Source organism: Talpa europaea (genome assembly GCF_964194135.1).
Source record: "Talpa europaea genome assembly, chromosome: 12".
Classification (NCBI taxonomy): Eukaryota; Metazoa; Chordata; class Mammalia; order Eulipotyphla; family Talpidae; genus Talpa; species Talpa europaea.
In genome coordinates, this window is record NC_140079.1 from 7,523,826 (window position 1) to 7,549,305 (window position 25,480).

General features: G+C 58.5%; 1 protein-coding gene across 1 annotated transcript; it reads right to left on the reverse strand.

Moving 5' to 3' along the window:
* Positions 1–3,112: 3,112 nt before the first annotated feature.
* On the reverse strand, positions 3,113–25,364 carry REXO1 (RNA exonuclease 1 homolog; the record flags this gene model as incomplete). The annotated part of the gene is made up of 16 exons (XM_084250690.1): positions 3,113–3,311; positions 3,396–3,516; positions 3,788–3,926; positions 4,044–4,159; positions 4,617–4,727; positions 5,029–5,102; positions 5,838–5,951; positions 6,130–6,267; positions 6,383–6,496; positions 7,140–7,263; positions 7,381–7,512; positions 7,820–7,983; positions 9,858–10,068; positions 10,850–10,954; positions 12,052–13,772; positions 25,205–25,364. 16 exons carry the CDS (start codon positions 25,362–25,364, stop codon positions 3,223–3,225), a joined length of 3,633 nt encoding a protein of 1,210 aa, XP_084106816.1. The 3' UTR covers positions 3,113–3,222.
* Positions 25,365–25,480: the final 116 nt, after the last annotated feature.

Genomic DNA, 25,480 nt, shown 5'->3' on the forward strand with positions numbered 1-25,480 from the left:
CTGGGGAGGCCCGCGGGCGGCCAGGGCGGCGGACGTGGTGGAGCTGCTGGCCCGCTGCCAACGGGCTTGAAACGGGCCTGAAACCGGCTTGAAACGGGCGGCGCGGGCGCGGGCCGCGGCTGCAGGTGGGCCGGCCCGGGGGCGGGGCCAGCGCCGACGGGGGGCGGGGGCGGGGCGGGCGGAGCGGAAGACGGGGGCGGGGCTATCTCGAGGAGGCGGCCGGGCCGCCGGCTGGGGGCGGGGCCACGCCGGGCAGGGGCGGAGCCGGGCGGCGCCGAGGCTTCGGGACGCGGCCTGAGGGAGGGTTGGCGGGGGGAGAGGGCAGGGCCGCGGGGGCGGGGCCCGGGAAGAAGACGGGAGGCAGAGGGTGGACGGGAGGCAGCGGGTGGACGGGCGGGGCCCGCGGCCATGGGCGGGCCTCCCGGGTGTGGGCGGGGAAGGGCAGTGCGAGGCCAGAGGGGGTGCCGGGGAGCGGCGCTGCGGGTCAGGGTAGGAGCGGGTGGCGCGGGCCGCCGGCGGCGGGCGAGGCGGGGGTCGGTGGCGGCAGTGGAAGGACGCGTTGGGGCTCGCAGGTGTACGGGGCGGGGCTTGAGTCCGATTGTCTCATCCCTTAGCGGTTAAATGAGCACATCCTAGTGCAGTTGCAGCCGTGAAGATAGTCCTGACCGCAGGAGGAAGCCCACACAGGGTTCTGTCCCGAATGTATACCCACCTTGCAGGGGGCGCGGCTCTGGGCCTTTTTTTTTTTTTTAAAAAAAAAAAAAGATTTATTTATACGAGAACTGGGGTACAGGTTAGAGGCATGGGAGGGTGAGAGGACTCACCAGAGACAGAGCAGGGAGCGGAACAGGCAGATGGACCGGACACTGCTGAGGGGAGCAGAGGGCAAGTCAGGAGAGGTCTGCCGCGCCATGTGGGTATTTCCCTGGCCAGCCAGGAATCGAACCTGCATTGCAGAGGCTGTGGACAGCCTCACAGGGTGGCACTCAACCTGCTGCACCACTGGGGAGGCCCTGGGGGCCTTTCTGAAGGAAATGATGGGGGTGGAGGACAGCGCCGACACTGGGGCAGTGGCCTGGGTGAGGCGGGGAGGGCCCAGAGCAGGACGCAAGGGCGTGATGGAAGGGCTACGTAACTTAGTGTCCCCTCTGTGAGTGGGGGAAATGATTAAGCTCCGTTTTTCATATTTTCACTTTTAGGAATCCTCTGAGTACGAAAATTAGGAGGGGGCTCCAGGCAGTTTCCACCTGTACCCCCCTAGCCTGGAGGACTCTTCTTCTGGCCCAGTGAAACAAGCCAGTGTCAGTGTCCACCCGTCCTCCGATCACCTATGGGCAGATGTAGGGTGAATGAATGGTGGGAGTGGGAGAGCACACACCATCTGAACCCCCTACCTCCTTGGAGCAGCAAACTCCCTTTCACATTCTTTGGAAGCCAGGTCTGGATACCTACTGGACATGTGGGGGACACTAGGTGGACATTCAACACTCAACAAATATTTATCCAGCGTCTACCCGGCAGTTAATGTGAATGGCCCCAAGGGGAAGGGAGTTTGACTATTCTCAGACTTTAGGTGAGATCTTGGGTGGGCAGAGGAAAATGAGGGGCAAGAGAAGGAGCTCCCTCATAACTGCCCACAGCCTCCCCAGGGTGTTCATTGTACTGGGGCAGGGGAGGAAACCACCACCACACAAAAGCAAGTAATGGGGTGGGGCTTGTCCCATCAGCTCTGCCCAGCCCCCTTGTGCTCAAGCATCTGGACTGGGCTCCTCAGCATCTTTGCTTCAGGAGACACTTTTCTTTTTCCTAGAATTATTTATTATAAGAGTTTTATTTTGTGTAGAACTGGGATGTAGCCATGGGTGTCAGGAGGGGGTGAGAGGATTCACCAGAGACAGATTGGGGAGCAGAACAGACGGATCTACTGAAATACACTGCTGATGGGGAAGAGTGGGCAAAACAGAGGTCTGCCACACCCTGCGGGCCAGCTCCCTAGACTTTGCGGTGGTAGTGCCGAGACTTAGCCCTTAGGCCACCAAGGAGGCCCTGTGGCTTTTTTTTTTATAGGACCAGTACAGCCCTGGCCCTCCCAACCCTAGCCAGAATGAGCTCCAAGTGGGCTGACCCTCCCTCTATATTAAGATTTTCAGACATGCAATGTAGAGTGGCTCTCTTCCTCTCCTTGCTCCCCAACTCCAACCTGGTCCCCCAAACCACCAGAGCTCTGTGGGTAGGAAGAGCAGCCAGTCAAGCCAATTCCTTGGCCACTGGTCCACCACGGCAGCACCCCCAAGTGGACTGAAATCCTGAGGCCTCCCAGGGCTCTGGGTCAGGAACACTGCACCCCCACGGCACAGTGGCAGGCCCAAGGGGCAGCCCAGGTGCCGGGCTGGACCTTGTGAAGGCGCACATGACCAAGTTCGAAGGGAACAATGACCTCTGCAGCTGTGTGGCCTCACCTGGCAACAAGGACCACCAGAAGCACCATCTAAAATCCATACAAACATTTATTCTGTCCCAGCCCAAGGGTGCGGAAAGGGGTGAGGGTATTGGGGCTCTGATGGGAAGACTGTTCCCAGAGGCCTGCAGGCCCCGGAAGCTGGTGGAGGGCAGGGCTGGCTGGGTTCTGGAGGGCAGGGAGTCCAAGTGGGCTGGGGGCAGCCGGTTCCCACCCGCCCAGGCTGAGCTGGAACCTTGGGTCCTGGTGGCTGTGGAGGCTTGGGCTGGACCGTTCCCAGCCCACCCACACCCCTGGGAGGTGGGGACTCAGCACCAGGGTCTGGCTCCTTTGGGATGGGGGAAGACAACTGTGCAAGTCATCAGGTTTAAATTAAAAATAATAAAAATAACAATACAAAACAACAAAAGACTACCCCTGTCTCAAACCAACCCGAGACAAGCCCGCCCTGTTGCCCCTGCCCCCTCAGCACAGAGGGGGCAGAACAGGTGGTCGTGCTGCCTGGGGACACAAGCAGCAGTCTCCAGAGGACGAGGTCTGGGGGGCAAGCGGCAGGGGCCAGGACAAGGGGCTCTGGCGGGGGCTGGGCTCCAGGGTTGGTCTCGGGTCTGCGCTCTCTTGATGCTGGCTCGTCCCATGCTCTCAGTTCCCGTGTCTCGCTTGGTGACGTGGACAGGGTTAGCTCTCGAGATTTATTGCACTGTTTTGGAAGAGGCCTGGGGTAGAGGACGGGCCGGGGCTGCAGGAGAGGCGGCGGCAGCGGGTCACCGCTTGGTCTTGGCGTCTTCGCGGATCTTCCAGACAACCAGGTGCATGCAGGCGCTGGCATCCTCGCTGGAGCTGTGCCCGTCCACTGTGGGCAGGTGACGGGTAACCAGAGTCAGGGTGGGCTCCCCTTGGGCTGCCCTACCATCCCACCACCTGGCGAGCTACTCACCGTTATCCTGGATGATCTGTCTGAGGTAGTCGGCCATGAGATTCCGCAGGGAGCGCTTGTAGGGGAGGCCCAAGCGGTGCGGGAAGAGCACAGATGTGTCCACCACAGTGCTGTGGATGACCTGGGGGCGGGGCAGGGAATCAGGGGCTAGACATGCCGGCTTCCAACCCCAGGCAGGGCTCTGGGAGGATCAGGGTGGAAAGGTGCCAGGGCTCTGGAAGGTTTCAGAGCAGAATGTCCAAGCAGGGATATGTGGAGTGCCTGGGAAGAGACCCCCCCCCACACCATTCCCCTCCCCTGGCGGGCTGGGCGCACCTGGCCCAGGAAAGTTGATGACAGGCAGACTGCCCAGTGCCCTCTGAGAACCCAAGAAGGCCTGGAGAGCTGTGTACCTTCAAGGCCAGCAAGTCACTCTCCAGACTGTGTCCAATAAGGATGGTGTCAGCGCTGAACATGCTCAGCAAGACGGCCTGGACATCTCGCAGTGAGATGCTCGTATCGGCGAGGTCTGCCTCCGTCACCCCTGAAAACCTGGGGTGGGAGAAGGCAGGGGTCTTAAGGCCACCGGGAAGGGTGATACAGATCCCTAACGTGGAAGTTGGGCAGGGGTCTGGCCCCGGCATCCTGGCTCCCTGGGAGCTGGCGCACCTGGTGTTGTAGTCCACGATCTCATTGTCCGGCTTGACAAAGGTGTCGTAAACCACTTGCATGTCTGTGTCTACCACTGTGACGCGCGTTAACTCGAGGCCATATGTGGTGTAGGACTGCAGGGACAGGAGGACACACCTCAGTCACTGATGCCCCATCCAGGACCACAGACACTCCATGCCCAGAGTACAGGACAGGGGGCCCTCCTGGTCCCCACTGGGTGATGCTCTGGAAACCGGGCCCAGCACCCATCCCCAAGCCCACACAGCCCTGAGTGTCTCAAAATCCCGGTTCCCTGGCGAACCCCCAGGGAAAGTGGCTGTGGAGAAGCATCACGCTGTTGCTGAGCGCGGAGAGAAGTAACTGACGAGCAAAGCCCTCTGAGCAGATGCGACAGGCTGTGACACGGGCCTCAGCACACGGACATAAGGCCACCTGCGAGGGAGGGTGGGAGCCAGCTGCTGTTTGCTTCTTATCCTAAAATCTGCACCACCTCAAAATTTTGGGGAGATGAACCTCTAAGTCTCAGCAGCAAGTTGCCTGCAGCATGTGGGCACAAGCCCACGGGCTCACCATTTCACAGTCAAGGGCATAGATCCCTGGGTGAGCATCTTCAGAGAGTTCTTTATCAAAGGTCTTCACAAACCCTTCAAGGTTTTCCTTCCGGCCATCCTGCACGTGTTGCTGAGGGTGGGCGGGAAACAAAGAGTGAGGGAGGCAGGCACAGGTAGCATGAGGAGCAGGGACCTCAGGAGAAGCCACAGGGGTCAGGCTCATAGGGCCAGGCCCAGCGGTGGTTTTTAGAGGCCGTCCTACTCCTTCCCCAAGGTCACCTGATAGGCAGATAAATCAAAAGACAGGATCGGGGCTCTGGTATAGACTGCACCCCAACTTAGCTCAAGTCAAGATGGGGGTGGGAATTTGCTATGAAGAAGCAGGGAGAGGGCTTCACAGGACAAGGAGGAAGGAGGACCAGGAGACCTACCTTGGCAACCTGACAGCCAGTAGAGCCGATGGCGGCCGAGCAGCACATGTACTGAGTCTCCCAGCCACCAGCCACTAAGAGGGGACAGTGGTCAGTGCAGCTCCCAACCATGCCTGTGCCCACATCTCTCTAGGCAGTTGTTAATACCCTTTTGCCTGGGGTGGGGGCTTCCTGCAGAGGGAACCTAGTCCTGGATCAAGGGGGTGATCCCTGTGAGGGTGGGAAGGTTTAATTCAACCACCATCCTAGAGAGGGAGCCAGGCCCTACCAGGGAGCGGAAACTGGGGTCAGACCCTTGGCTCTGCAGAGGCCCTTCCCCAGATGGGGCTGGGAGGAGGGGTAAGGATACGGCCAGGTGGGACCCCAGCGCACCAAGGAAAGACCAGACCCAGAGACGGGTGTGCAGGCGGCCGCAGGGAGCAGGGGCCCACGCCTGCCTTCGCGGGGAACACTGCTGTGTCTGCAATTAAATGAAACAGGCAGCTGTGGAGCGGATACCCTTTGTTCCCCGGGACGCAACACGGCCTGCCTATCTGCACAAGTGCTCCCACTTGAACCAAGGTCATGCAGGGGGAGGGGGCGGGAGAGGATGGCATGGGCTGGGGGCCCTTCCTTTCATTTATTTGAACGTGTCACAGGAGGTTCTCTGATTGCAAGCGTTGCGAAGAAGAGTGTGGCGAAGAACACCACAATTCACAGAAAGAAACCTAGAAAGGGCTCAGTGTGGGGTCCGGGAGACCCCTGACCCTGGCGAGCTGGCCCTAGGGGCCTGGGGTCAGAACGGGGGTAAGTGCCCCATTAAGCCTCACCTCGGTTCCGGCGGAGCCGCCCCCAGTGATAGCAGCACTCCTCCTCCCGGACACAGCGGCCCGAGGAGGACACGAGGTACTCAGCGCCACAGCGGCAGCAGATCCTGCAGGAGGCTGTGAGGGGACGAACGGCGGGCAGGAGAGCAGAGCGTCAGTGCTTGAGGGCCCACCCTCCCAGAAGCTGTCTCTCCCCACTGCTGGCCTGTCCCCTCTACCCAGACTCCCCCACCCCCGCCGACCCTCTGCCCGGCCCTCTGCCCAGCTCAGGTGCTGCATCGCAGAAGCTACTTACAGTCCTTGGGCCTCTTCTCCTCTGCGGTGAAGATGACAGCGCCCCCGGGTCGCTCAGGGTGGGGGAAGGGATAGCCATTCTCCTTGAGCTGGTCCTCACTGAGCAGGTACTCCTTAAGGCGGCCATACAGGGCAGCCCCTAAGAACAACCGGGAGAAGGCAGTCGGCCCAAGCAAGCCTGGGCTTGGGGGGAGGTATAGGGGGCTCATGCCCCCCAGCAGCTGGGTGAGGATAGTGGAGGGGCCTGAGCTCACCTTTCAGATCCTCCACGCGGGGGCTGTTTGGGCGACTGAGGGAAAAGCTGGTTTTGGCAGCCAATTTGCCCCCCAAAACCATTTCATGGGACACCACCCTCTGGCCGCTGGTTTCTGGGGGGAGGAGAAAGGGAGGGTGAATTAGGGTGATTCAAACCCCTTCTCCCTCCCACATGCCCTCCTCCTGCCGACCCATCAATCGGCAGAGGCCAAGGCCCTGGGACCCCCACCTATTTCTGTGGGGGCCGGCAGGTCTTCAGCTGACTAGAAGGCCCTCTCCCCCAGGTGGCACCCTTGGAAGTTTAACACTTTATCTAAGGGCCTTAGAAGCACCCAGAAGAAACTGATGGAGGGACAGAGGCGAGAACGGGAAGACTGGTTAATGCACCTTCGACAAGCGTAATGAAATGTTCCCCCAGAGCTTAATGCACACAGCAGGTCAGCTAGAGCCTCTCACTTTGAAGAGGCCGCGAGCAGTCCCATTAGCAGCGGCCCTTCAGCTCGAGAGACCCTGGCTTGGCTAAGGAGAGTGGTTAATAGCAAGAAGAGGCTGTTCCCAGGGCAGGGGGCCAGCTCCGTCTTAGACAGAAGGCTGACAACCCCACGCTTTCCTGCAATGCCTTTTGTCTGAGAACCTCACCTCCCTCAGAACTGCAAAAAGGCCTCAGGAAGGCCCCACCCACCTTGTTCCTGCAGCCTGAAGGGCCCACAGGCTGAGTCTTTCCAGAAGCATTGCCCAGGCCACCCAGGGACTTACTGTTGACACCAGGCACAGCGCTGGGGACCAGGCCCCGCAGCTTTTTCAGGGTGTTCACAGCCACGTTCAGGTAGATATTCTTGCTGGGGCTGCGGTCATAGGCCACCTTCTCCTCATTCAGTGCCTAGGCACAGACATGCCATTCAGCCCTGCAGGCCTGGGGCTGGGGGCCATTCACAACAGGACCAGGCCAGGGACCCAGCCCAAAAGACTGTCCCAGGCCCTGAACTGGTTTACCCACCTTCTCTATGGCCTCCTGGTTGGAGGAGCAGAACTTGAGGCATTCCTCAATAAAAAGGTTGAGATATCGTTGGCGAATGACGGTGGGGACTTTGCCCCCAAACTCTTTTGGAATAATGGGCTTCTTTAAACTCTGGAGAGGACACAGAAGCAGTACAGGTGGCGCGCTCACACAGGACATGTGACAAGAACAGACCCCACTGGAAACTTTGGGTTTTGTGACTATGAGGGAGGGCTGTCACTGGCCCCTCAGTGCCAAAACACGACAAACAGTATCGACAAGGGAGCACCAGGGGAATGTGCTCTCGGCTCAGGTTTCCTGAAAACTGTTTAAAGCTCTACGAACTGTGTCTATTAATTAATACAACCACCACAGAGGGCAGGAGTCTGAAGAGGTACGAAAAGAAAGGTTCAGATGCTGGGGTTGTGGGCAAGGTTACCTGGAGAGATGGGCTGTGAGCGATGCGTTTAGGGGTGACGGTGGTAGTGGTCTTGGATGCCATGCCCGACAACGTACGCGTCTTCAGGGGCTGGCCACCTGGCTCAGGACCATTAGGAGACTGGCTGCTGCTGGCCGAGAGGGTCCTCTTGGCACCTGTGGGGGCTGGCGGGACACAGGGGACATGAGTGCAGGAGGAGAGCGCGCCCATCACGGAGCTGCAGAGCACCAAGCAGCCGCGGCCGTTCAGCGTGAGCAGGATGTGCATCTCAGAGCACAGGGGGAAGGGCCGGGGTCTGGAACGCGGGCTATGGAATGACATTAGGCTCTATCTGCTTTCTGCAAGTCCATTGGGGGGAGGGGGAAACAAAAACGGGGTTTCAGAGGCCGGCTCAGGCAACGTCGCCGCTGGGGTGGTCCGGCGAGTAGCAGGGTGCGTGGGGAGCCTCTGCCACATGTTCCAGCCCCCGACTCCGAGGCATTGACGTCTGAGGGAGGAAAGACCCTGGCTCCTAGACTGAGTACCAGAGGTCTGGGGTGCCCCCGGCCAGGTCATTGTGACCAGCTGCCTGCCTGCCCCAGCCTCTGTGTTCTGCCTCTCCCTTTGATGAGGTCACAAACCAAGCAGTCTCCCACCCCCAAAGAGGGCACTGGCTGTGGGGCTGTTTCCAAGGGTCCAGGAGGAGGAGTGGAAGGTGGGTTCTGAGTGTGTGTGGCTGGGGCGCTTCTGACTAGCTCTAGCCCTGTTTAGCCCTGCAGAAGAGGCGGCAGTGCGCGGACTGGTCCCTGGCCCCAGGCCAGCACTATGGCCTGTTCTACCCAAGGCCAGCCTCTCAGCCACACGGGAAAGGAGTCAGCGGCCCACCAACCTTGACATACAACCCTCCCGGGAAACCTGCACTTTTCAGTGATGGAAGAACAGCGTCTAGGCGTGAAAAGGAGAGCAAGCAGCACCGGACAGGGCCTGGAGAACATCAGGGGAAGCACCGGCGCACCTGAGCACACTGGCCCACGTGTATGAAGTGCCTATCACAGAACTCATCCCACCCACGCCACAGACAGCAACCTGGATGGCACTGTGTGCAGGAGGTGCACACTTACGGAGTGCTTGTCTCAGCCCCACCCAGCCCAGTGTAACCCACTAGAACCTGCCCACATTGTTCACCTGCCTAGCAGGCTCCAACTCAAATGCTAAGGAGGAAGGGACCAGAATTAGACGATTTCTTCCTAAAGGTTGTGACACCAGGAGGAACAGGGCAGGGCTGCACGTGCCCTGGGTAGAGGTGTGAATCCCTAGAAAGCCCTTTGACTCAAGGGGGCCTCTGATCCAGCAGCAAGGCCTTTCTATACCCAAGGGGAACAGACTTTCAGGTGACTTGGGGCCTGTCTCCCATCAAAGCTCCAGACAGTGCTAACTAGAAACACACCCATGGGTATCCCAACCAGTCTGGATTGCTGAGGTGCCAAGAATTTTCAGACAAAGCCAAGAGCCCCTCAGACTGGGATAAGGAAGAAATCTAGCCCCCACCTCAAGCCCAGCCCAGGTGGCTCAATTAAACAAGGCAGAGAGCCTCCCCACTCACCTCATTAACACCTTCCCAGGTGCCCCCACACGTGCAGATGCCTGGCACCCAGCCCCTGAGCACCAAGGCCAGCTTCTGGTGCCCACTCTCAGCCCACACCTTCTACCCCAGAAGTCTCGGGAGGCAAGGACACAAAAATCAGACTGAAGGGACAGAGCGAGACCTCTAGGTAAGGGCCTCAGAGGTAGGTGGAGCCCAGGACTGGCCGAGACAGGGGCATGGGGGAGAGAGGACACCCCTCAGGCATCCAGCACTCAGCCCCCTACTACTGACACAAAAGTGTATGAGGGGCAGGGTGCCACCACTGCCCAATAGTTGGGGAGATTTCTGTGCCCATTTCACACAGCATGCTGAAGACGGTGGTAGGACCCTGCTCAAGGTCACCACTGGCACCAGGGACCTGGCCTGGGAATCCGAGACCCTGTGCCCTACAGAAGAGATCACAGGCGGACTCACCTGCAGCCAGGCGGGGGTTGGGGACGTGGGCAATCCTCCTCTTCTCACCAGGGGCCAAGATGTGGACAGAGGATGGCTTCTCAGCTGGCCGCTGGGCAGCTGGCAGCCAGTTCGTCGATTCCCGCTGGGCCTGCTGGGCCCGCCGGTAGCACACTTCCTGGGCGGTAGGGGGCCGCGCAGCGGGCACCGGAGCTCTCCTCACAGGCTCTGCCTGAGTGATGAGAAATCCAGGGCCTATCTGTAGTCAGGGGCTCCGAGAGCTGACAGCAGGACTGTGGGCAGGGTGGCAGGGGCCAGGTGCAATGGGTGACCCTTCAACCTTCTTACAGGCTTGCAGATACCTCAGCAGGAGCCAGCTGGGCTCAACCGGCTTCACAGTCAAGGTGCTTTTAGGTCCTAGGGTGCCTGTAGGAAACTGCTCTCCCACCGTGGCATGCCCAGGCTGTGCCCTCAGTCCTTAGGTGTTGAGAGGGATCTCTGGGCCCTAATTAAACTGGCACTCCAATCTAGACCCATTGACCTAGTCTCTCTGGATGGCAGCTTCCAAAATTCCCAGTCCTTCCTTCCAGGAAGGGTCTGCCCAGTGACTGAATCAACTGAAGCTCCAGTGGCTCTGCTGGCAACCTGGTCCTCTGACCCTGCTCCCCCGGCACTAACACACTGACCACCCCTACAGTGATCCCAAAAATGTTCCCGGGTCTCAATGACAGAGGAGGACAGTGAGGCCACTTGCCCAGGATCAGACTGCACACTGCAGAGCAGGCCTATCAGCAGGCAGGGTGACCAGCTGGAGAACTGCCACTCAAGGCCAGATCTCAGCACCTGGACACTTGAGGATGGGGTGTGGCCATGCATTTCTCTGCTAGGATGCAGGGAGCACCAGAACAAAGAACCCCTGCCAAAAGACCCCATCAGCAAAGGCACTGGAGACCTGTTTCTGCAGACAGGCCCTTCTCCCTCCGGACAGTCCCTGCCCAGGGGTGGACCCATACCTCCTTGCCTTGCTTGGAGAGATGAGAAATCCTCCTCTTCTGCCCAGGGAAGAGTGTGGTCAGACCTGCATGCCCTTTATCCTTGCTCTTCTCCTCCTTAGGGGGCTGAAACACAGAGTGCGCCCTCAATATGGCTCTGCCCCTCCCCCCTTTGCCATCCCACCACCCAGGCCTTGGGCAGGGGCGGCACGGAAGGTAGCAGATATAAGTCCGAGACCATGAGACAGTTGGACAGAAAAGTGCTAGGTCAAAAAGGGAGGGTGTTTCAGTGTCAAGAGAGGCCAGAAGGCTTTCGCCTACCCCCAGGAGGTACTGCTGAAATACCCAATGCCCACAGTCAGTCAAGCCCCAGCACCTCCTGTCCCAGTCCAGCTCCCCAGCCTCTTGAAAGGTGAATTGTGCAGCTATACCCCAACCCCCAGGCTCACCACCTTCCCTGGCAGAGCTATCCCAGCCTTTCACAGGGCAGGGACCAAACCAAAGGCAACAACCCCAAGGCCGGAACAGAGCGAGGCACTAAGGAGCCAAAGAACCCAGGGTCTGCCACCCTGCTGAAGCTATAAGTTTCAGAGCCGGACACTGGCCTGTCCAGCTTTGCTGAAAGCAAGCTCCCTCTGGTGGCTGACATGGGAGCATCGGATGAGGAGACGCAAACAGGTTGGAGCAGGCAGTTTTGGAGGAGGGAGGAGGGATGGGAAAGGAAAGAAAGGGGGGCGGGGGGGGGGCGAAGACAGTGAGCAGAGAGAGGGAAGAGGGCCTGGACTGGAGCAGAGAGAGGGAAGAGGGCCTGGACTGGCGCAGAGAGAGGGAAGAGGGCCTGGACTGGAGCGAGGAGACGGAGGAGACGCCGGGTCAGGAGAGGGAAGAGAGGCCGAGAGAGAGGAGTGGCTGCAGTGGGGACAGGAGGTGGCAGGGGAGAGGGAGGGCAGAGATGGCAGGAGCCAGGTACCCCTTAGCTGGTTGTTCTCAGAAGGCTGTGGCAGGACCCCTCCGATGGGTCATGAGCCAGGGTCCTCTTTCTGGATGGGGTGCAGGGGGGCAGCAGGCGGCCACTGAGGGTTCCTACATTTTGAATGAGTTAAAAGGCCTGCGCTGAAGGAACCGTCACGGTGGCGACGCCGGGGGTCCAATCACTGGGAACACTGGGAGGGATGAAGCGCTCGGTGGCCTGGCCTGCCCACCCAGCCCAGCTCAGCTCTCACCTGTCGGGCCAGCCGGCCCCTGTCCTCCGTCTTGACGCTGGTAGACTCGTTGAAAATGCGCAGGCACTCCTCCATGGGGTCAGAGTCGAAGTCGATCTCCTTCTCCAGGGCAGAGTAGTCCACCTCCGCGCCCGCCCCCGCGCAGGAGGAGGAGGAGGACAAGGAGGGAGAGGCTGAGGCGGCCAAGGGGGGCGGGGAGACCTTGAGCTGCTTGGGCGGCCCCCGCTTGGCAGAGAGGCCCAGGCTAGAGTCTGAGTCCGAGTCCGAGCTGGAACTGAGACTAGGGAGGGCGGGGGGCTGCAGCCGGGGCTCTGGGGGCCCGGGGCTCTCATCCTCACTTTCATCTCCAAAGAGATCGGCATGGCTCAGGGCCCGTCTCTTCAGCTTGGGGGTGTCCTGAGAGGCGCCCTCGTCCAGTGAGCGGGCCTTGCGCTCCACCAGCTTCCCAGTCAGGGTCTTCTCACCTGCCCTGTCTGGCAGCTGGTGGGGACCGGGCCGGGAGTCCTGAGGCCGGGTGCCTCCACGCACGGGGCTTGGCTGCAGTTGGTCAGGCGACCCTTTCCCTGAGCTGGCCACAGGGGTGGCCAAAGATGGCTTTTTCTTGGTCCCTTTGGGCTGCTCCGCCTTGTGCCGGGGGCTGCCAGCCTGCGGCCCCTTGCCGTCAGCACAGGGCTTCTCAGACCGCCTGCCTCGCTCGGGGTCCTTAGCCCTGTCTTTCTTCTGGACGCCATCCCTGTGGCTCCGCCTCTTCTTGGGCCTCCCGTCCTTGGGGCTATGGTGGTCCTGTGAGGCCCTGGCTGGGGAGGACTTGGCCCCAGCAGGGCACGGGGGCAGCTGCCCAAGATCCCCCCCATCGCACTGCACTGCTGTTTCCTTGGTCTCCCTCAGGCTGCCCTCTTCGGATTCCTGGCCCTCCCTGGAGCCCGACTTCCTGGGGACCTTACTTGCAGTGGCAGCCGGGACACTAGGGGGGCCGGCGGTGGCAGGCCTGTCATTTGGAGCTGCAGGGGTGTCATCGTCTGAGTCTGAGAACCTAGCATCACAGCCACTGAAAGGGTCACAAGCCTTCTTAAGCACGGGTGTGTAGGGCTCACTGCCACGGGAGTCCCTGGGCCGTTTGGAGCCCCTGTCATCCTTGGAGCTGGCCCTGCTGAGCAGCCGAGCGGAAAAGTTGGACAGCGGGTCGTACTCCAGGTCCGTGGATGGCTTGGAGTCATCCACCACATACTTGCTACTGGGGATGGGGCGGCCATAGCGCCGGGGCTGGCTCACCGCCTTGGGGACGTACTCTAGGGTGCCACTGCCCCCTCCACCATGACCCTGACTCCGGTCCAGCGAGTACTTGCTGCCTGGCTCAGCGGGGGCGGCCAGCGGGGTGGGCTGATAGCTGGCATTGGGGCTCAACAGGCCACGGCTGCTGGGGTTGTAGTCGAAGGACAGCGGGAACGCACCGTCGTCCAGGCGGGCGGTGGGGCAGGCGGCAGGGCCACGGGGCGTGAGGGCGGGGGTCTCAGCCGAGCCGTGCTCCCGCGCTGTCTCCAGGAGCTCCTGGTAGCGCCGCTGCTCCAGCTCCACCTCCGAACGCACGGCCTCAATGGCCTGATTGACCAGCTCTAGCTCCAAAATGTCTGAGTGAGGCTCATCCCCTCTGTCCAGGGTGCCATTCTCTCTCTGCGTGGGGGGTTTGGGCAGTTCAGGGTTGTATGGGTCATAGCCAAGTCCTGAAATGGGAGGAGGAAGAAACAATGTGAGCAGAGGCCACTGCCCATCCCAGCCAAGGCCAGACTGCCAGGGAAGAGCCCAGAGCCAGACTCAGATACCACCATTCCCAGGCCTCCAGGTGTCAGATACCACCATTCCCAGAAGACTCCAAGGTGTCAAAGTCTCAGAAACACCCCTCCATGGGACCCCAGAGGCTAGCCACCGGGGTAAGGGGCACAGGACCCAGGCCTGGAGAGAGCAGATGGCCACAATGACTGTGACTCTCCAGGAAGTGGGGGGCAATGTCTGGGCCATTCCCACTGGATGAGTCCCCACTAAAGCGTGGCACACTGCTGCCTGCAGCTAGGCCCGACACAGCCTACCCAGCACTGCCTGACACATGCACAGCTCTCTATCTTGGAATAGCACCAGGCAGGCAAAGGACACACCCATTCAATGGCCCCTGCTGATACACCCACACGACACCCGTAGGGAAAGCGAGGCGGAGCGCTACCAGCGGTATGAGCCCATGGGTGTGGAAAAAGCATCCCATGCTCAAACACACAGTATTCAGAAATCACCACAAAAGGGTGAGGCAGGTCTCCAGTCCTGTGGCCCCCGCCCCCCATGGCAGCTGGACGGCACATCATCCATGCTGTCACCGGGTTGCAGGGCATGTTCTAGAAAACAGCACCCCCTCCCAATTCCACCAACGGTCCACGCTCACTCATGGAGAGATGCCAAAATTCTAAATAAAATCTGAATAAAATTCAGTGTTCCAAAGAAGCACCATAGAATAAATATTCCAGGATTTAAAGAGCTCATTGTTGGAAATTCTATGGGACTTGAGTCTGTGACACCTGAGAAGTCGAGGACACCGACACCCTGTGGTAGGCGCCGCCAGAGGAATTGGCCTGCCCGCCCCTGGATGGAGCCTGAGCCCATGCGGGACCCCACCCTCCAGGACTGTGGAGCAGGACCCCCAGTTGAGGGTGCCTGGGCCAGCAGCCCCAGGGAATCCTGGCAGCACTAGCGAGCAAGTGAGTGGCACTGGGTGAGCTTGGTGGGAGCAAAGGCTGGGCCCTGGCCTACAGCCCAGGGAGGGACGGGAGAGAGGGGCTAACTGTAGGCTTATTGTTTTTGCTTTTAACCTGGAACCTTTTCAAAATTGTATTTAGAGGGGTTGTGAAGCTGCCCGCAGTCTCTGCAGCGCCAGTTCAATCCCTGGCCGCCGGTGAGGGTCCCACATGGCGCGCAGACCTCTCCTGCCGCCCGCTGCTCCCCTCAGCAGTGTCCTTCGGTCCTTCTGCCTGCTCTGCTCCCCGCTCTGGCTCTGGTGAATTCTCTCACCCTCCCGCGCTTCTGACTGTACCCAGTGCTTGTATAAATAAATAAATCTTTTAGGAAAAAAAATTGTATTTAGAAAAGAGAAGGGAGGCTTGATGTACACTGTGGAGCAGGGGGGACATCCGAGACGATGGGTGGTAGTTGGGGGGTAAAAGCACATAAACGACACCAATGGGCAAAAGGCAAAACCAGGGAAACAACCCGCCCATCCCTCCCTCCCACAGCTGAGGGAGCCTGCGATAAGGACAAAGGCTGACGGCCTCTCCCCGCTCGCTCCCAGCGAGGCGCAAAGCGAGGGACAGTCCAGAGAAGAGGTCAGACTAGAGATTCCAGCAGTCAACAAGGTCTCCCCAGCTCCCACACCCCTGCTCCACCCATCACCTGCCTGAGCAGAGGAGCCCAGATCGTCCTGCCCACCCACCCACCCCAACTTCCAAATGACAGCTGAGTGTGGAGCCCAGACGGAGGCCATGACCGGAGGGGGCACTCCTTCGGGTCTAAAAGGGCTCCCACCCCACCCTGCCCCCAAGTGGGGGGTGGGAGGAGGGCCCACCCTGGCAAAATCCCCTCCCCCCCAGCCAAAGGCAAAATGCAACCCATGCAGGAATACCCGCCCCGGGGCCCCCTTCGGGAATGAATGGGGTGAGAGGTCAGGGTTTCTTCTCCCTCCTGTCTGCTTACATGTAGGATAGGGAACCATCCCCTCCCCTCAGACCCCCCAAAAAGGAGGAAGCCTCATTGGCTCTGGGATGGGTCCAAGGTTTGTTTTCTGAAAATTATGCCTGCTTCACCCTCTCCGCGCCGGCCTAAGGGCTCTCCAGCAGCACCCCAGCCCGCAGGCGGGAAAGGCTGGAGCACTTGGGAGTAAGATTCCAGCTCAGAACCTGAAGGTACAGCGCCCTGCTGGGATTCCAGCCCCTCGAGCTGAGCAGTAGGAGCGGCTACTTCCAGCCCCAAGTGGAGGCCATCTGCTGACCCCACCCACCCCAACAAAGAAACCCATCCTAGGTAGACCTGAGTCTAGGCAAAGTGCTGTCCCGGGGCCCCAGTCTCCCCACAGGGACTGAGAGAGTGCTGAGCACACAGGTGTGAGCTCCCTGCACTTAGGGCCCCCAGTTCAGTCCCTGAAGCAGAAGACACGTCCCCCGCAAGGTTACCTGAGGCTTTGGAGAGGTGAAGGGGGGCAAGTGCAGTAGGTCCTGGGGCCTCCCCTCCACCCTGAGTCTCAGCTCACATCATGCCACCTAGGCCCTGCCCCCACCCCGCCTCAGTGGCGTGGGTCCCTCCAGGAACCTGTCAGAATTGGAGAAGCTCCCCAAGAAATTGCTTTGCAACTAGCCCAGTATTCAGGGGGCCCTGCCCACCCACTCATGGGGGCTTATCAGAAGGTGGGCTGGACAGATGACCCGTGAAAGGTCAGGAAAAGCCACGGGGCAGCTGGGAAGGCATCCTCCAATTACTGGGGAAGTAACCTGGTTTGAAGCCAATGGCTTCCTCTGGGAGCTGCACGAGGAAAGCCTACATTTAGTAAACAAGATTAATTGGGCTGTGTTTCGGAAAAGGGAGCAAGGCTTGGGATGACTGGGAGAGCCCCCAAAGGCTGGGTTCTGGTCCCCACTCCAGGGAAAGGCAAGTCTTTCCAGCAACAGCCTGGAAAGTCCAGCAGCAGCTATAGGGGATACCTGCCTGGTGGTCACAGGAAGGCAGTCCCTTGGGAAGACTCCTCACCACGTCAGGGAGGAAGAAGTCCTGGAGAGGCCTCTTCCCTGGCGGCAAAGGAGGGCCCAGCCTCACCTAAGCGCAGGCAGCTCTCCCAGGGACCGGCCCGCCCATCTCAGCTCAGGCCTGCCTCCGGCCCACACAGCGGGAGGCGTGAAGCCCTCACTTCCAGAACAGTGTGAAAACCCACAGGAGCCAGGGCCACACAGATTGGGAAGGATCTTGGTGGAGCCCCACCAGGGAACGAAAGACCAAGATGGGACCCGCCCAGCAACACCCCTCCCGGCTCCTACACGTTTCTGTTCCTCTCCTCACCCCCTGGCCTCTCTAGGAAACACCTCCTGCTACACATGGAATCAAAGGCAATGGAAAATGACAATCAAGCATTAGGCCCTCCTCACTCACTGCGGGAGATACACAACACTCTCCCTGACCTCTTTGACTCCTTTTAGGGGACCCCCCTCAGGAGTACCCCCTTATTTCATGCTTTTGGTCATCCTGCCCTTTGTCAGCCCATTTTGCAGAGGAGACTAAGTCAGCAGCTCCCTAAGCCCCATAGGGCTGCTAACTGGTCTCTGTGACCCCAAACCCTGGGTTCTCTCCACTGGGATAGGGAGAGACAGCACCCAGTCCTCCCAAAGGATCAGCCATCATTGTGACCTCCTCTTTCTTCTCTGCCCAAGGCCCCAGATGGCTAAGCACAGGCTGCAGTGGCCCACTCCCAGCTCCTGGTAAGAGCTCAGCAGGGACATGGCTCCTGAACCCCAGGTGGTGGTCACACCACCGAGCAGGGGTAGCAGGGACACCAGGAGATAGACAAAGTCCCTGCTGCACAAGATAAGCTGGGACACAGGGCGAGTCACAGTGGCAGAGCAGCTCAACCTAGCACCAATCCCAGCAAGTCATGGGGGGTGGGGCGGAAGGTTTAGGAGGCCTTGAAACCTTGAAGGTGGACAAAGACAGAGATGTTCTGGAAGGCAGTGGCCACAGGCACACATCCACAAACAGTCCTCACTGGGCCCCACGAAGGGTGGAAGGCAGTTGTGGCTCCCAGGATAGAACCACCCCCCACTCTGGGCTTTTCTGGGAAGTGTTATCTGGCAGACAGCACCCCAAGGGCCACCTCCAGTTGAGGGCAAATAGCCCCCTGAAGCCCTCACAGGGACTCCAGCTGCCAGTTCCATTCTTCTAGGCCCAGATTCAGCTCCTGAGGTATCCCCTCCACCCAGAGTCCTCCACTCCTGGAAGCCAACTCCTATACCCCAATTCTCCATTTTTGGGGTATCCTCAGCTCCACTCCTGAATGTCACACTGCTGGACAGACCAGGAACCTAAAGCCTGGAGTAAAGGCACCTATTAGTTCCTAGGGGTACCCCAGACACCTGGAGAGAACCATAGAGAACCCCCCCACCAGGGATCAGACCCCACTGCTAACGCTGTGCAAAGAAGCAAAGTCTGGGGTCCTCCTTGGCCTCCAGGGGTAAGAAAAGTCTAGACAGACCTGTGTCTAGCACCCAACTCTCTCCCCACACCCCTGAAAGCGACCCGGGCATCTACCCCATAGGTTGACACTTTCCTCCCCCATAATCCCACCCAGTTTTCAGGCTGTCCTGCAAACACCTAGAGCTGAAGGGGACCAGGACCATCGTCTTGACCGGAGCTCAGCTACTCTTCCAAACCACAGGGAATTGAGCAGAGTAGGGTACAAACACCACAGAAAAGACTGAAAGACCAGGCTGAAGGGTGCAGTGGAGGCATGTTCTCTGTTCTCGCAGTCCACGATGGGTATAAAACACTTACGCGGTCAGGACAGACATTGCAAACTGTTTTCTCCCTCTTCCTGACCCATGCCTTCCAATCCCCAACATGTCCTCCCATGGGTGTTTCTGGAGCCACCTTGCTACACAGTGCAGCTTCCTGGAAGCCTCCAGCATAAGGCTGGTGGCATGCAGCAGCATCCCCCAGGGACACCCAGTCTGGGAGATGGAGCGCAGCAGGCTCCCAGGACATGGGTCCCAGGACATGGGTCCACGGTGAGGGGCAGCAGCTTCACCCCCTAAGAAAGAGTTGCACAACAGGGTCACTCTGGAGCATCAGCACGTTTATTGAGTGACACCGCAAGCAGGTGCTGGGGGTGACAGAGCCGGCTCTTCAAATACTCCCACGCCTGCTCCAGCCACTGCAGACTGTGATGTCTGGACATCCAGAGGGCAGGGACAGGCCTGGTCTCCAGGACACAAGGAGAGTCCTTGTGCCCTATCACCAGATGTGCCTGGAGTGAAAGCGGTCCCTGTGCCCCCAGACATGCCCTCTGGTTACCTTCCAGGCCCTGTCCCCTCAGGTTCCCAGTTCAACATACTGAGCCTAGGGCTCATTGCTGCACCCTGGCCTTGACTGTGTTCGCTGGTACAAGTGTCTGCAAAAGTTTAAGGTTGGGGGGGTGGGGTGAGAAATCCTAACCCTAGGTCATGGGCTGTCAATGCTTTGAGCATGTCCACTACACAGACAAGGCTTTCTGTGGTGATGGGAAGAGATGGCCCCTCAGGACATCTCCCAGCAGGCACTGGGGATGGTCACTGGTTCTGGGCCTCTCATGTCCCCCACTCTGAGTGGACTAGCTAGACCACAGCAGGACTCCGAGGCCCTGTGCTAGAGGACAAGTCACAAACCAGTGTGACAGCAGTGATGCTACAGCAGCCTCTCCTCTCCCAGAGTCCCCAAGTCCAGAGTAGGACACTAGGCCTGCTGCTGCCTGTCTCCCTGCCCAGAATTTTAGACTGCTGCTCCTGCCTAATCCCACTTCCGGCCACCAGGCAAACTTGTACTCATCCTTTCAATCCCAGGTCAGTAACCACTTGCTTGGGGCCACCCCCTTCCACCTACTTTCTGTTTTAATGTTCTACTTTTTGCTGCCATCCAGATTGCACCAGCCAGTCTACCCATTACATATGAACAGCTTAAAGAATAACACACCGAATTCCTGTACATCCTCCACTTGGCTTAAAAACCATCTGCAGGGGTTAGAACTGAGTTTGTAATGGGTACAGGGCAGAGAGGGGAGGACGCAGTCACGCAAGATGGAAGAGGCACACTGGCTCAGGGCTCAATGGCACCCACTTTACAGAAATTACCATTGATACCAAGCTGCCCCTCTCTAGCTGGGATCTTTGCACACCAGAAAGCAAAGCCCAAATGCCCCCATCTGAGGGAGCTGAGGGCCAGACCACAGCACCATGCCTCTTCTCTGGAGCCCCTGGGGGCTCGGACAGTGAAGGATACTCAAATAATTTCCCACACAGGACTCCCCTACTCCTCCCAGGAGCACAGCCACCCCCACTAACCTGTCTGGGCCTCAAACTGCTCCACCTCTGGCCTCCAGGCCTGAGAAACTTGGGGAGGGGGGTAGCAGTGCTTTTCAGTACCTCAACCACCTTCCCCATCACATTCTAAAACAGAACCAGGCCAGGCACTGGGATGCCCAGTCTCTCAGTCTCAGCCCCACAACAATTGGAGCTGGTTCAATCCTATTTCTATGTATAGGGGAGGGGGCCATCCTGACCACTGTTGGAGGCTAAGCAGCATCCCTGGCTCCCACCCATATGATGGATGCCAGGAGCATCCCCAGTTACAACCACCATAGAGGTCCCTGACTTCACCCAGTGTCCCTGACAGGCAAGGTTACCCTAGGTGAGAGTCCCTGCTCTAGCGATTGACATTAAGAACTGGAAAACAGGGCCTCCCCTGGTGGCGCAGCGGTTGAGTGCTGGGTTGCGAAGCTGCCCACAGTGCCAGTTTGATCCCCAGCCACCGGGCGAGGGTCCCACATGGCCCCCAGACCTCTCCTGCCGCCCGCTGCTCCCCTCAGCAGCGTATTTTGTCCGTCTGCCTGTTCTGCCCCCCGCTCTGGCTCTGGTGAATCCTCTCACCCTCCCACGCTTCTGACTGTACCCAGTACTTGTATAAATAAATACCTCTTAAAAAAAAAAAAAAAAAAAAACTGGAAAACATGGCCTCCCTGGTGGTGCAAGGGGTTAAGTCTCCAAACTATGAAGCTATCTCCAGCCACTGCAGCATGAGTTCGATCCCCGGCCAGGGAGCTACCCACAGGGTACAGCAGACCTCTCCTGTCTCCCCACTGCTCCCCTCAGCAGTGTATTTCAGTGGATTTGCCTGTTCTGCTCCACACTCTCTCTGGTGAATCCTCTTACTCCCGACACCTCTGGCCTGTACCCCAGTTCTTGCATGCATAAATAAATAAATCTTTAAAAAAAAAAAAAAAAGGAACTGGAAAACACAAAAACCAGCATCACTAGCAGCCGCTGGTTATGTAAATGGCCCAAGCTCAACAGGAGAGAGGAAGGTTTTTAACTCCTCCCAGGCTGTGCAGAGGGGCTGCCAGGTGTGAGGACAGCAGACCTGGGTATGGTGACACCTCAGAAATGGCAGATTCCAGCTTAATCTGTGCAGCAGGATCACAACTACAATAAAGACACAAAATCTGTTGTTAAGTCTGGGAGGAAATACAGCAAGCAGGCGAATATGAGACTGGGGCAATTCACAAGACGTGTTTCTTTCTGCTTTTCTCCAATGTTTTGAAATGCCTATTATTCCAATCCAGGAAAAAGGTGATTGGAACTCAGGTGTCATGCATGGACCTCCACCAACAGGGTGCTATATTACCCCCTGAAGAGGTGGCTTCTGTGCAGTTAGAGCAGGTTAAACCCAGGTCTCTCACACATGACCCAGCAGAGTGTAAGGGTGTGCTGAGTTGGTGACATTTACAAAAGGATGGCGCCTTTAAAAATCCTCTGAGCCTTTCCTCCAACCCTGGCTGAACAGAAAAACCAAGAACTGCTCACTATGAATGGGTGAATGCTCTCCCAGTGGGAGTCCCAAAAGCTTCAATCCCATCCCAGAGGCCCTGCCCCCAGAGACCTAGAGCCACACCTAGCGCACCTGGGCCCAGGCTCCCAGGAGGGCCACAGAAGGATGTCCAGAGTTGTCAAGTGGCTCCCGCAAGGCACAGCCTATGATCAGGGGGTCTTAAAGACAATCCTGCCCTCAGGGGACACTAGGCAGTATCAGGGATCTATATGGTCATCCCGACAAAGGCAGGGCAGTGGAACTCCTGGCACTGAATGGGTGGGGCCACAATGCCACTCAGCCCGTGCCCATAATGGCCCCAACGTCCTTTGCACTATTCCTTTAACCACCTTAAGCGCGCCCACCTAGATGAAGCAGGAGGCGCCTGCTACTCTGACCACCAGCAGGCAAGAACCTCCCTCACACCTACTCCCCCCCGTCAGACCCCAGCACAAAGAGAACAGTACTCTCTACTGCAGTTTCTGTCTCATTTCTTTCCCGGAAGGGGAGGGAAACACAAGGCAGATCACAACAACAAAGCATCAGACACTTTAGTTCATCACAGGCAGTGAGAAGCCCCGCCCTACATGAAACCTGCAGGTACCCAGCCTATAGGGGCGACAGGCGCACGGAGGCATGACCAGGTCCGCTGGGCAGTGACAGCTGGAGTCTGCCAGTCACTGTTGCTACATACTCCTGTTCCAAGTCATTCCTCACCCTCTGCCGGCCAACACACTTCCTGCTCAGAGCTCCCTGGAGAAACAGGGCTTTCCTTCAGGATTCCAGACCACAAAGGGTCCCACGTGGTCTAATCTGAGGGGGCAGGAGTGAAGTCTGTCCCAAGGTATGCTGCTGCAGGCAGAGGGCTGGGGCCTCTCCTGCTCAGGTCTTCCTCCAGATTCCTGTAATTCTCTTTTCCAGGCCTCATGGCTACCTGTCAGCCCCAAGGCAGGGCACTGAGCCTGATATACAACAGGGCCCAGATGTGTGTGGGACCTGCATGTACTGGGGAGCAGGAATCAGCAGGTGGTAGTGGGTAGCACAAGAGCCTGACTACCCGTTTCTACCCATCATACCCCCCTTACCAGCACACAGGTGAATGACTGCCCCTTCAGAACTGTTTCTTCATCTATAAAATGGAAACAGATAAAGAGCCTGCCAGAGGGTGGCAATAACCCAACACTACAGGCCAAGTCTGGAGGTAGGGATCCGACAGCCCATGGAGGCGGAGGGGGGGGAGCAGGGAGCTAAATTTGAAGGACCAAAAGAATCCCCACCAGACCCCTGGGCTTCTGCAGAAAGGTACAGGCTATCAAGCCAAAGTTCAAGATACTGGGCCACACAGGGAACCGGATCCCACCCTGCAGACAGCTCCCACCCAGCGCTTCAGTACCCCTGACAGTTGCTCTAAAAACGGGCCCAGGCGAACCCGACCCAGTCCACCAATTCAGTGCCTCTGGTCAGGCTGTACACCTCTGCTCACAAGTGGATCTAGCTGAAAGCTACGCTGCTACAGTCTCTTTCCATCAAGTCTGATGGAAACTGGACTTGTCACAACCTGGAGCTGGGGGAGCTGAAAGGGAGGGGAAGGTCTTAACATGTACTCTCCCTTGGCCACCTCGGAGGGCAGCCCGAACAACACATCACAGAGGAGGAAACAGAGGGTGAAGGGCCCCACTTCCAAGAAAGAAGCAGAGCTGGAATTTGACCCTCCCTCTCTGGAAGGGAAGGAGGTGTTCAACCAGAAGGTATCAGAGCCCTTCTCCCTAATCGGAGACTGGAAAATGGCTGTTTATTTTCACCTGCAAAAGGGAAAGGAAATAAAGAATGGGGGTGGGGAGGAATGCAGACATATTGGGGTACTGGGTAAGCAACTACATTTTTTACCTATTGAAGTGAAATATACAGAACTACATCACCAAACAGGCCCCCAAAATGATCCTTTCAGAAACTAACTGGCTATATGTGCTGTAGAAAGAAATGAAGACTGACTTGGCATGGGAGGAAGGAGTATAGGAATCAATGTCCCAGAACTCAGACGGCTGAAACCCTAGGACGGAGACAAGCCAGGATGTCGGCGTCACAGGGGAGTGGGCCTGCTGTTTTTCCAATGGTGAGAAACCCAAATGTCAGGCAGCTCCTTGCAGAATGTCACATGCAATGCCGATAAGTAAATAAGTGAAGTCAAGAAACTGTCGTAAGAGGGTAAAAATTAACCACATGAACTGGGTGTCACTGCTTCTAAGACGGCACCCACACATGACTCTCTCTTCCCCAACTCCCCAGCCCCCATCAGGGGGTAAGGAACAATGTGATGCTACCTGTGGGCAAATCTGCCTTCCGTTTCAAGGGCAGGTTCCTGATAGCGAGGCCTGCACCTCATGCAGCTCTGAATGCCTCACAGCCAGCACAGGTGTGCAGCCAGACAATCAACGCTTGTCTCTGGCTGGCTGCAGTCGGCTGCAGGTGCTGGTGCCCTAAGCAAATTAATGGGGAGCAATTTGAGAAAATCCTGTTATTCCCTCCAGCAAAATGAGGAAACAAGCCTATCGTTTTTAACCTAGCAAGGGTGCTCTTCTTTCAACCAAAGAAGACTCTGAGGTGAGAATTACTGTCATATGGAGGGAAAGAATATGAAACTGTGACAGAACGAAGAAATCTGAAGAGAAATCAGGGTCTGATGGAAAGGGAGAGCCAGTCCTGAAGGGCAGACGTCAGCACTGAGAGTTTGAATTTCAGTGGAAAGAAATGAATTTGAATTTCAGTGGGAAGAAATGACACCGCGTTTACTCCTCCCTCCAAGTGTTTCCTTGCAATTTCCCATTCTTAAGGTCTCACCCCACACCTCCCACAAGCAGCCCCGACAGCTCCTTTGCGGCGCTTACAAAAATCTGCCATGACATTGATAATCACCAGGATAATGTGATGTGTAATCCACTAAAGTTCTCTGCCCAGACAAAAGCAGGGCATCCTCTCCGTCCCAGTGAAGGGGGTTGGAGTTACTCCCTGTCCAGTCGCCTCGACGACACTCGGCTGACACGCAGTAACTGCTCCTAACACCCCCGAGCCCACTGCCGTCGACAGCGGCGGCCACTACCCAAGGCGCGGCCGGGGAAAGCAGTGCGGAGATAAACAAGGACCGCCACGAGCACCCGGGTCGCGGGTGAGGCGGGAATGACACCCCCACCAGGAGCCGGGTGCGGTTAGGGCGGGAGTAAGAGTCCTCGGTCTGCCAACCGGTATGAGGCGAGCTCGTTTCTCGGGCGCTGCCCTCGGCCTGTTACCTCACCCACCCCCGCGACAGAAACGCACGTCTTCTCGTTGTTTACTCTTCACACTAGAGGAAGCGGAGGCGTCCAGAGGTTCCGCGACTTTCGCACGGGCCCTGGAGGGGAGGGTTCCCAGTCCTGACTGGGGGGGACCGTGGACCGCGAGCGTGTGAGGAGGGGGCCGGGCCAGCCCCAGCGGTGGCGTCAAGACCCGGGCCGGGAAGCCGAGCCCGGGGCAGGCGGGCGGGCATTACCTGCTGCGGGGGGCGCCGCTCCGCCGCCGCCGCCGGGCGCGCCCGGGCCCCGGGTCCCGCGGTGCCGAAAGTGGCAGTAGGGCCGCCGGCAGGGCCCCCCGGGCGCCCCAGCCCAATAGGGGCAGTCGATGGCCCGGAAGAAGCCAGTGGAGCGCAACATGTTCCGTCCCGCAGCGGAGCCCCGGCCCGGAGCCGCCCGGGCCCCCGGGCCCCTCACTGGCGCCGCGGTCGCCGCCGCCCGCGCCTCACGGACCCCACCACCGCCGCCATTTTGCT